This window comes from Podarcis filfolensis, assembly GCF_964270895.1.
Source record: "Podarcis filfolensis genome assembly, chromosome: 1".
Classification (NCBI taxonomy): domain Eukaryota; kingdom Metazoa; phylum Chordata; class Lepidosauria; order Squamata; family Lacertidae; genus Podarcis; species Podarcis filfolensis.
In genome coordinates, this window is record NC_139604.1 from 7706185 (window position 1) to 7717798 (window position 11614).

General features: G+C 44.3%; 1 protein-coding gene and 1 long non-coding RNA gene across 3 annotated transcripts in view; both read left to right on the forward strand.

Annotated features, from left to right (window-relative positions):
• Positions 1 to 11614, forward strand: part of LOC310743435 — a 93413-nt gene that overhangs the window by 66340 nt on the left and 15459 nt on the right. The gene's annotated exons all lie outside the window — the stretch shown is intronic.
• INO80D (INO80 complex subunit D) overlaps positions 1 to 11614 on the forward strand; it is a 40564-nt gene that overhangs the window by 24518 nt on the left and 4432 nt on the right. For both annotated transcript variants that reach the window (XM_083627773.1, XM_083627772.1), the window contains exons 8-10: positions 2492 to 2625; positions 4397 to 4614; positions 7094 to 7251. In XM_083627773.1, the coding sequence (XP_083483899.1) occupies positions 2492 to 2625; positions 4397 to 4614; positions 7094 to 7251 (510 nt within the window). The remainder of the gene's footprint in view (positions 1 to 2491; positions 2626 to 4396; positions 4615 to 7093; positions 7252 to 11614) is intronic.

Consider the following 11614-nt stretch of genomic DNA (forward strand, 5'->3'; position numbering starts at 1 on the left):
TGGGATTGGACACCACACAAGGCCACTGAGCTCACAGGCAGGAAGCTCCATTTGTAATGAGCCAGCACTGCCACAAGGAGGCAGCGTAGGCCCTTGCTTGAGCTGCCATAGAGATAATTCACCAGTGCGTCTCTCCTAAATCACTGCCCCGTGTTTATCCCACTAAGGAGTCCCAAGGTATGATGCTCCCTGTATACCTGAAATAATGATCGTTCCCTTGTTCGCATTGGCTCCATTCAGGCGTTGCTCTCATAAAGCCATGCCTTTAGTTCCACACCCGACATCGTATCTTCTTTCTCCCAGTAGCCAAGCGTTGCACTTGGTTGTGTGAGAAGAAAAAACAATGCAGAAGTTTCTGTTCATGGTGAGTAGAGGTTTCTCCATGTTCAGGACACCTGGTTGTGCTGCTGACCAGAACGTGCAGAGCTCCTACGTGGAAGCAGGGACTTGTGCATTGGTCTTCCTCATCACAAAGTTGCAGGCAGCTGTTGAAAGAAAAATTTGCAGTATCAGAGGTAGGGCCGAAAGCTCAGCCTTGCTCTCCACTCTCCCCACTCCTGCCCTGTGTGAGTGACTAGGGCTGTGACTACAGGTGAAACTCGGAAAATTAGAATATCGTGGAAAAGTTCATTTATTTCAGTAATTCAACTTAAAAGGTGAAACTAATATATGAGATAGACTCATGACATGCAAAGCGAGATATGTCCCCAAATCTCTTTTCTGATGAGAGCAGCTTTTGCATCTCATTTGGAAACCAAGGACCCAGAGTCTGGAGGAAGAATGGGGGGAGGCACACAATGCCAGATGCTTGAAGTCCAGTGTGAAGTTTCCACAGTCTGTGTTGATTTGGGGAGCCATGTCATCAGCTGGTATTGGTCCACTGTGCTTCCTTAAGTCCAGGGTCAACACAGCTGTCTACCAGAAGATTTTGGAGCAATTCATGCTTCCTTCCACAGATGAGCTTTATGGGGATGCTGACTTCATTTTCCAGCAGGACTTGGCACCTGCCCACACTGCCAAAAGTACCAAAACCTGGTTCAATGCCCATGGGATTACTGTGCTTGATTGGCCAGCAAACTCGCCTGACCTGAATCCCATAGAGAATCTATGGGACACTGCCAAGAGAAAAATGAGCAACATGAGACAGAGCAATGCAGAAGAGCTGAAGGCTGCTATTGAAGCATCCTGGTCTTCCACAACACCTCAGCAGTGCCACAGGCTGATAGCATCCATGCCAGGCCACATTGAGCCAGTAGTGGATGCAAAAGGGGCCCAAACCAAGTACTGAGTACATATGCATGCTTCTACTTCTCAGGGGTCCAATAGTGCTCTATTTGCAATCCTTGTTTTGCTGATTTCATTTAATAACCTAATTTTCTGAGACTGCTAATGATAACACATAAAGGCTTGACATATCTTGCCTTGCATGTCATGAGTGTATCTCATATATTAGTTTCACCTTTTAAGTTGAATTACTGAAATAAATGAACTTTTCCACAATATTCTAATTTTCCGAGTTTCACCTGTACTTCTTAAAGTGTTGAAGGATAACCAGGAACCTTGCAGCTGCTACTGGGCTACAATGGCCGCCATCCCTGAACAATGGCCATTCTAGAATTTCAACAGTGTAAGGCTGTAGGTGCCCCACCGATGCCTCAAATCAGCTTTTCTCAACCTTAGGTCTACAGATGTTATTGGACTACAGTTGCTAGCTAGGTATGATGGGAGTTGTAGTCCAACAACATCTGGGGACCCAAGGTTGAGAAAGGCTGCCTTAAGCAGAAAGTTGAGTGTGTCCCTCAATGGCGGGAATGGTGGTGGTGAATAAACAGAGGGAGAAAGCAAGTGAAGTGGCTATCTCAGGAAACTGCATCATGTAAGCTTGCATGATGAAGGAAAATGCCTACTGCTGATTTAGAGAGGGGAGGAATAGATGAGAGAGATACTAAAAATGCATTGAGTTTATATATCTCTTCTGAACAAAATGATTTTGAATCAGGATTCACTGTATTGACTTCCTCTGTGCGTCATCTGTCAAAAAGGCAGGAAGAAATTTACAATTTTTATGTGCTCTCATATGTGGATGACAGAAATCCTCTTTTTAATATTTGTGTATGGATTCTCATTAGTTGGTTAGAAAGCAAATCTATTGATTGCATTGTCCCAAAAATCACAGTATTGATTAAGAATCTCCAGGAAACAAGACACACAAACTCATTAGCAAAATAGCTGCTTCCATAAACCCATCTTAATAACTTATAAAATCATTAGTAATTCTGCTTGATGGCAGTTTGTGTGTGTGTGTGTTTGCTTTTAACTGTTGACTTTGCATCTTCTGTAGCTGCAGCATGAATGACATTTAAGGAATTGCTCCAAAGTGAGATATTAGTTGGGAATAGAATTCAAGGTTCAGTATCTTACTCTCTCTCTGTAAATCATGCAGTCTCCTGCCCCTCCTTTGTGTGTTATTCCTGACTACAGAGAAACCCAGATATCCTCTTGAACCGGTCCCAGCAGCTTTTCTCAAGCTGCACAGCCAAGTTTGCAGACGGACAGCAATGCTCTGTGCCAGTTTTTGACATTACGCACCAGACCCCCCTGTGTGAAGAACACGCCAAAAAAATGGTAAGTATATTTGCTAGTCAGAATACTTGAAGAACAGCGGCAGCAGTATTTCCAGCAAGCCGGGGAATGACATCAGCATGCAGCTTTCGCTTCTGGCCCCTTCAGAAAGCTGTAAGGTGAGCTCTGATGATAACCAAAGAAAAATGCTATATCAGCAGCCTTTCTTTGACTGAACTCATCTAAAGGATTATGGGGAAATGTTTCAAAGATCCTCCTTCGCTCATCCTATGCAAGCTTAAGCGGAACGGAGTCTCCCTGAATTTAACAGTCCCAGTTAAGGGTGCATAGGATCGCATTTAAGAATGATGTCTGTCCTCTTTTGTGACTCCGTCATGTCTACGTGAGAACACAGAGAGACTGTTGGCGGTATCCAACTAATTTGTTCCACCAGCACAAGGGTTTCCGCTTGCGCTGTGGAACTTCTTCCCACCCCCTCCCTAAATCTTCATTCCTGACTCTGGGGAGCCCCCAGGCAGATTCAGGGAGTACACAGTGGGAGAAGACTGGGTAGGGGAGTTCTGTTGCACAAGCAGAAATCCTTGCACTGATGGATGAAGTTAGTTGGGATACCTCTCATAGGCTTATAGGATATTCTCCTGGAAGGCCTTGTCAAGGTGGAAACGTTAGCATTTCAGTTTGTTCACACAGTTTATTTTTGCCAGTTGCGTTGGTCAGTGAAATGGAAGCTCTCCTCATTTTAACTTCTTTCCCCAGACAATCTCCAAACCACCTCACAAAGGTTTGAAAACGTTACCTTTCCCCTTTGCTAAGCACAAGAGTCATACACCATAGCCCTCAAGCTAATAGCTGGCATCTGAATTTGGCTAATTCCCAGATGACACTCACATTTTGTCATCAGACAGTTTCTTACTGGCACAAAGCTCAGTTTTTTGGCTGCCCTAAACTACGTGTGGGGATCTACCCTGTGGGCTAAATTCAACCCATGGAAGCTCCCCATCATAACCACTGTGTTTCCTCCTTGCCTCTGCGCACCATCAATAGGAGATTTTCAAGCCTAAATGCAACATGGGGCATTTTCATGGAGGTCCAGTTGGCTCTAATGGGGGGCTTTTCATTCCTAATTTTGGCAAGGGGCGGGGGAAGGTTAGTGTGTGTGTGTGTGTTTGTGTATTGTGGGTCCCTCCCCACCAACATGCTCCACCCACACTCACTTTCATTTTTGTCCTGCCCATGGAAGCTTGGCCACAGGGAATACAGCCCTTGGGAGCCACCCCGATGTAATCCACTTTGAAGATCCACCCCTTTGAATTATAGCACCTTGTGAAACCTTGCAACATCAAGATGGCAAACGCCATCTACGGAAAATTACATTATCCGAAGGTTGTTAACTCATTTGGAAGTAATACCTTCTCTGTATTTTGAATTTGTGTGTGCAATTCTGTGATTCCTGGTGACATGGCATTGTGATGCTCCAAGCCATTTTCAAAGAGAAGTAATTGACCATTTCTTGCCTTGAACTCTGATGAACATTCTTTCTGATTCAGTGCTATCCTAAACTTCCTGAAGGCCACATGTTAAACCCGTATGATTTGAATTTCGAAATAGTTTGGTCTGAATGTGTTTTGGATTCTTTCCCGCCAGTGGTACAAAAGGCAGTACGGTTTGCTTGGCACCATGGTTCCCTTTTCAAGGTGTCAGGGGTTGTCTGTTCCGACTTGCATGCCATAGAGATGTTCACACTTTGGAATGGCAAGGAAAGAAAAGTGCTTCTCAGTTCAGTGTTGGTGTTTCCCATTCTCGTTCTAAAAAGGATAACTTCTTGAGAGGAGACAGCTCCCGCAAAGTCCAGCACCAGCAGCAGAGGAAACCCAGGAAAAAAACAAAGCCACCTGCTCTTACCAAAAAACACAAGAAAAAGAGAAGGCGAGGGCCACGACGTCCCCAAAAACCGATTCCTCCTGCTGTGCCCCAAGGAAACCTCAGTATGCCCACCAGCGTCTCACTGCCAATGGAGATCTCCCATATACGGTCAGAGCCCAGCTATGATTAATTTTCTAAGTTGACAGCGTAGTGTTGGAAAAGAATGTTGTTTTTGTTTAGTCGTGTCCGACTCTTCGTGACCCCATGGACCAGAGCACGCCAGGCACTCCTGTCTTCCACTGCCTCCTGCAGTTTGGTCAGACTCATGCTGGTAGCTTCGAGAACACTGTCCAACCATCTCGTCCTCTGTCGTCCCCTTCTCCTTGTGCCCTCAACCTTTCCCAACATCAGAGTCTTTTCCAGGGAGTCTTCTCTTCTCATGAGATGGCCAAAGTATTGGAGCCTCAGCTTCACGATCTGTCCTTCCAGTGAGCACTCAGGGCTGATTTCCTTCAGAATGGATGCGTTTGATCTTCTTGCGGTCCATGGGACTCTCAAGAGTTTCCTCCAGCACCATAATTCAAAAGCATCAATTTTTCGGCGATCAGCCTTCTTTATGATCCAGCTCTCACTTCCATACATCACTACTGGGAAAACCATGGCTTTAACTATACGGTTGGAAAAAAATAGGCCAAGTAAATGAGTATTGGTCCAGATTCAGCTAAATAGTTGTGCTAGCAAGATCCAGAACGAGTGATGCTCACACAACAGGGCTTTCCTCCCCTTGCACTCCCCACTAAATTGGCTCTGCAAGATTGGGACCCCCCCCCCGGCTGAACAGCATATGGCAGTGAGGAGAGGGTATATAATTCTGTCTGGCAAGCAAAAACACTTGCGCTGATAGAACAATTGACTTAGTTTGAATTCCACCCATAGTCTACGCTACCTCTATGAGGAATAGGAAGACCAACTCTGATGTTCTGTACATACTTGCTTGAAAACAAGCCCTTTTGAGGACAGTGGGTCTTACATAGCACATAATCCTATGAACGTTTACTCTCACACAAGTGCTGGGTTATGGCTGGCGGCAGAGAGGGGGAAAGGTTGCGCACACTCATTCTGCACACTTGCAGAGCGATCACTTGTTTGTTTTCCAGTTTGCTCTGCCTTGCTGCCTGGCCAGGTCCCCTGGGGGCATTTATCATGCCAACTTGTAGACATTTTTGGCCAGTCTTTATGACCTGACGTAATATACTCTGCTACTGATGTAACGGCGCTTTTCATGCAGTAGAGCTCTCTTCTACTGTAATAAATTGACATACCAAGTAAGAAGACTTTTGCTCCAGAATGGTGCATTTTTTACAGCCCTTAACTGTCTCAGATTATTGAAAAAGCCAAAATAGGTGACAGATTTACATCTTTCCAGAAGAGTCTGTAGAACAAATTAGTGTGAAAGAACTCGGCTTAATGGCTCCGTTCTAGTACTTTAATAAGCCAGTCTAAATAGTAGCTGGAGGAGCATTATGCAAGTCAGTGGATGTATTCACACTTGTCTGCAAACTATGGTTTGAAGGAAGATTGTTTAAAAGTGGGTTTCTCAGACTTTTAATCCAGGGGAAAACTATATCCTGGGTTTCAAAATTGGAGATAACAATTAATTCTTACGACCAAGAGATGTGTGTATGTATTTTCTAGGTCAACTCCCAGAACCTTGGGTCAGGCATCCTCCTTATATAATAATAATAATTTATTATTTATACCCCGCTCATCTGGCTGAGTTTCCCCAGCCACTCTGGGCGGCTTCCAATCAAGTGTTAAAAACAATACAGCATTAAATATTAAAAACTTCCCTAAACAGGGCTGCCTTCAGATGTATTTTAAAAAGAAGATAGCTACTTATTTCCTTCACATCTGAAGGGAGGGCGTTCCACAGGGCGGGCGCCACTACCAAGAAGGCCCTCTGTCTGGTTCCCTGTAACCTCACTTCTCGCAATGAGGGAACCGCCTTGGAACCAATACGACCACTAAGACCATTGGGGCCCTGGGATGGAGCTATGCTTTCAGAGCAATGCAGACGTTTCAAGGATCTGAGTTGCGGAATCCCGGCAGATCATCACTTGCTGCTCATATTTTAGCCAAAAGTGGATAAAGCAGGGGGGAGGAATCCCTGCTGCCTGGGTTCCCTGTTTTCCAAAGAACATTGAAGATTGGAAGCATGAAACTTGTTTTAAGTTTCAAGGCATGTTTAAGCCCCTCTTGGAAATCACATCTGTGCAGTGATTTCTTCTGTCATAGTTATAGCCATTACCCAGCACTGCGTGAGAGTAAACATTCATAGGATTGTGTGCCATGCGTCTTCTTGCGCCAGCAAGAATATCCCGTACCATCTTTTGTGCACCTGCAGAGGTAGAAAAGAGACAGGGCTGTACACAAATCTTAGTTGTAGCCATACCAGATCCTGCAGTAGCTTTATCTATGGCAGCTCCAACGGCTCCATACATTCAGAGTTGAGTTGGGTGAGGGAACAGTTTAAAAAACAAAAAAGGGGGGTGGGGTGGAGAAAGGGCATATGCATCCCAGAATAGACCAGAGCCCAGCGCGGCGCCAGACCAAAGGGCGGGGGTGACTGTCTTCCTTGTTTTTGTAGGAGCCCTTCCACACCGGAGCTGAGTACAGATGAGCTGCCAGATGACATCGCCAATGAAATCACAGACATTCCACATGACCTCGAATTGAATCAGGAGGACTTCTCTGACGTCCTGCCACGGCTGCCGGATGACTTGCAAGACTTTGATTTCTTTGAAGGTATCTTCTCTCTTGATTAAAGACAAAACTCAGTGCTGTGGCAGGAAATGGCAACATTTTTTTTCTTCCAAAAAAAATTGCATGGCGAGTTCCCCCCTCCCCCCTCAGAAATAAAGACACGAGACACCAGAATTCGGGTTAATGGGTCGAATTAGGCCACAACTTTATTGATTACAGGATTTTTTTTTTTAAAAAAAGATATTTATTAAAATTTTCCATTTTATACAAACCACAAAGAAAAAGAAAAAAGAGAAAAAAATTAAAAAGAAAAAATATTAAAAACACATAAATTTCATATCATATTTTCCAATAACATATTTCCCTGACCTCCTCATACCTCCCCTTCTTGTATTCCAGTTCAAATTGTTCATCCAGCAAATCCTTATCTCATAGCATTACAGCTATAAACCTTATTTTCTATCCATCTTCTTAAATTATTGTAACTTATACTTTAACTTATGTACAAAAAAGAACTATTTTTTCATATTCTTTTGTACCAGTACAGCTGATAACCCCTTAATTTCAACCCAACATCACTCAGTATTCCTTGATGTTACAATATTTTTGCAAATAGTCTTTGAATTTCTTCCATTCTTCTTCTGCCGATTCTTCTCCCTGGTCACGGATTCTGCCAGTCAATTCTGCCAGTCCCATAAAGTCAATCAATTTCGTCTGCCATTCTTCCAGAGTGGGTAGATCTTGCGTCTTCCAATACTTTGCATATTGATTACAGGAATTGAGCTGTATAGGCATTGGTCCTAACAGCTAACCGGCTTCAGCCCTGTTGCTAGAAGTCCGGTGAGGGTTAACCACCAGTAGGGGGAGTCCTGCTGAGGCACGTCAGCTAGGAGCTCCCCCCCCCCCCGGAGTTACCACTTGGGGGCGTGCCGGGGGGCCTGCACCTCCATAGTCTTAGGACAAGGCCACGCCCCCCGGAATCCTTTAATGTTCTACCCTTTGTTTTGGGGGAAGGTGATGGCGCTTCCTTCCCCCCTTCATCTGCATAACAATAGAATAACACCCCTACTAATGCCTAACCTCAATACTGCGAGTTGTGACGGTTTGCTACGAGGTAGGCGAAGACCAAGTGGCTGGTGCCAGTTGGGAAAATTCCTACCAGGCCCCTTGACGGCGACCAACCGCAGTTCATAGCAACATCAGAGAGCCTAGCCTAACGGGTGGGAGGAAAGGGAAAACCTGTCTGGCTGCGGCGCGGCAAAGAGGGAGTCTCTTGGCTGCGCTGGACCTAAATGCAGTTAGGCCACGCCGATAGGCTGGCTCAGGAATGATGCGGCTGAGGATTCCCCCAGGTATCGTGGGGGCTGGAGCCAGCCCCCGCAAGTGTGGGGAAGGGGCGTGAAGCCCGCAACCCTACCTCCTCCCTAGACTCGGAAGTGGCTTTGTACAATTAAGGAAAATGCCGAAACGTGCAAGGATGAAAAACGATGGTTCAGATTTCTAGTCAAACTGTCAGCCAGGATTCTACGTGACCGTTTTAGGTGTGTCCAAATGACACGTGATTGCCAACATGTAGGTCCTTTTGGATCCGGCAGAGGGAAGGGCATAGTTACGCACATTCGGGAACTGAGAACGGAACCCCTGTGCGAAATGGTCTTTGCCTGTACAGTGGTACCTCGGGTTATATATGCTTCAGGTTACATACGCTTCAGGTTACAGACTCCGCTAACCCAGAAATCATGCTTCAGGTTAAGAACTTTGCTTCAGGATGAGAACAGAAATCGTGCTCCGGCGGCGCAGCGGCAGCAGGAGGCCCCATTAGCTAAAGTGGTGCTTCAGGTTAAGAACAGTTTCAGGTTAAGTACGGACCTCCGGAACGAATTAAGTACTTAACCCGAGGTACCACTGTACGTTGTATTTCTGAATGTCAAGCAGATACTTTTCTCGTTTCAATTGCTTCAATCCTGTTTTGCAGAGAACTCATAGGTGTGCAATTATTGCACGATCATATACCCTTAACGCTTTTCTATTCCACAGAGCCATTTGTGGAAAGGACTTTTTTTTTTTAATACATAAATGTAAATACTGTGTAGCTTCCAGTTTTATGTTTGTCTAAGCACCAGAATTTGAACTTGGTGATTAATTTTTGTACTTGTGGGGGAATTTTAAATGTTGCGAATTTGAAGAGACTTAAAAAAAAAAAAGTTTAAAGGGCAACCCCCCCCCCAAAAAACTCCAGCCTCCTAAGCAGTTATGACAAGGTTAACCACTGATTGTATCCAACACTGCGTGGGCGGAGTTCTGCTCATGCAATGGGAGTTCCTGCTCCTCTCTGAATCCTAAAATCTGCTCTGGAGGGTCCCCCAACCCCGTGAAGCGGAATTTGAGGGCCTACAGGGAGAGCAGGGGGAAGCTGTGTTCTGCAAGTGGAACGACAGTGTTGCATACAACCCAGGGTACTGAAAAGGATTACAAGCTTGCTATTAGGAAGAGCAGCTTTTGAAAGAGAGAGCACAACTATAATAATAATAATAATAATAATAATAATAATAATAATAATAATAATAATTTTTATTTATACCCCGCCCACCCCAGCAAAGTTCAGGCTCAGGGGAGCTTGCAAGCAATAATAAAATCAAGTTGAATGATTACAACTTAAAAACAAAATTAAAATACAACATTAAAATATTGAAACATTAAAATATTAAAATGTAGCCTCATCGCAGGAGGAGAATCAAAAGAAAAAAGAAAGAGGGGGAGGGAATCAAATTGGCTCCAAGCCAAAGGCCAGGCGGATCAACTCTGTCTTACAGGCCCTGCGGAAAGAAATCAGATCCTGCAGGGCCCTGGTCCCATGAGGCAGAACATTCCACCAGGCCGGAGCCAGGGTTGAAAAGGCCCTGGCTCTGGTTGAAGCCAATCTAACTTCCTTAGGGCCCGGGACCTCTAGGGGGTTGCTATTTATGGACCTTGAGGTCCTCCGTGGGGCATACCGGGAGAGGCGGTCCCGTAGGTACGAGGGTCCTAGGCCGTGAAGGGCTTTAAAGGTCAAAAGCAGCACCTTAAATCTGACCCTGTACTCCACCAGGAGCCAGTGCAGCTTGAAAAGATAAAAACTATCTAATTATATTAACTTTTAAAAGACCAAGCTTCCTACATTATGAACTGAAAAATCCAGGAGTGTTTGTCCATGTTGCTCCACTGCCTAAAAACATAACAATTCCACGCTGCGTTACTCAAATATCTGAACAACAGTCTTTTATCTGGGTATTTTCCTCCCTTGCCCACTTTCTGAACTAAGGCGGGGGTGACTAAGGGCAGGGACTTTTTAGCTGCAGTGCCCTGTCTTTGCAAATCTAGAGGCTCCTTGTGTTTTCTTTTTCTCCCATTACTTCAATACCACCCCATTTTCATTTTACAAGCCCGTTTTAACCATCAATACAATTTCAACATGCTCTTTTTTAATCCTTCTGTATTTTTTATTGAGGGTTTTCATTGCATGTTTTTATTTTTTCATTATCAGGTGCCCTGAAGGGCATTGTTGGAAGAGCAGGATATAAATATACTACGTAAATAAATAGAAGCAGTTCAGAGACAAATGCAAGCAGTGCACAATTCCAGAAACAGCTGAGCATCTTCACCTCTCTCTGACCCATTTATGAATAATAGTAAAAAATCTTTCCCGATCTGGAAATATCTTATATGAGCAGTCCAGTATCATTTTTAATCTTTTGTTGGAAGCTGCCCAGAGTGGGTGGGGAAACCCAACCAGATGGGCGGGGTATAAATAATAAATTATTGTTGTTGTTGTTGTTATTATTATTATTATTATTATTATTATTATTATTATGGGATTGCAGCATAGGGATTTTTCCTCTTTCATTACACATCACATGTCATTCCACTGTGGTCAGCGAAGTTAATAGGTCTGGGGCTAGAAGTTGAAGTGAGCCCAACACAAGGAGGTCCAGACCACAAAATCCATGTAAATTGAACTTCCGATGTATAGATTGTGAAATTATGGCTTACTCACACTGGGGTGTTTGTGTGCCTGCATCCTTGCAGAAGCATGTCAAACCAGCATGCAGTTGTTGGTTGGCGTGCAGTGCCAATTGTTAAACTTCACATAAACATTTGCTTAGAGCTGTTGCTGGCTTTTACTATGGCTCCTTTATTTATGTCTTTGATCGTTATCTTAGCTCTGTCCATGTACGGCCATCCTATATCACGGCCTATACTATAGTATGTAGGTAAGGCTCTGTATACCGTGCCCCTCAGCATTTAAAAATCCAACAGAGTCTCAGGATACCAAATTCTCCAGTAGATAGTGTATTACATATTTTTTGCAACAATCCCATGGAAGAAACATAGCCCTGACAAATAATGTTCCAATGTATGTTGCTTG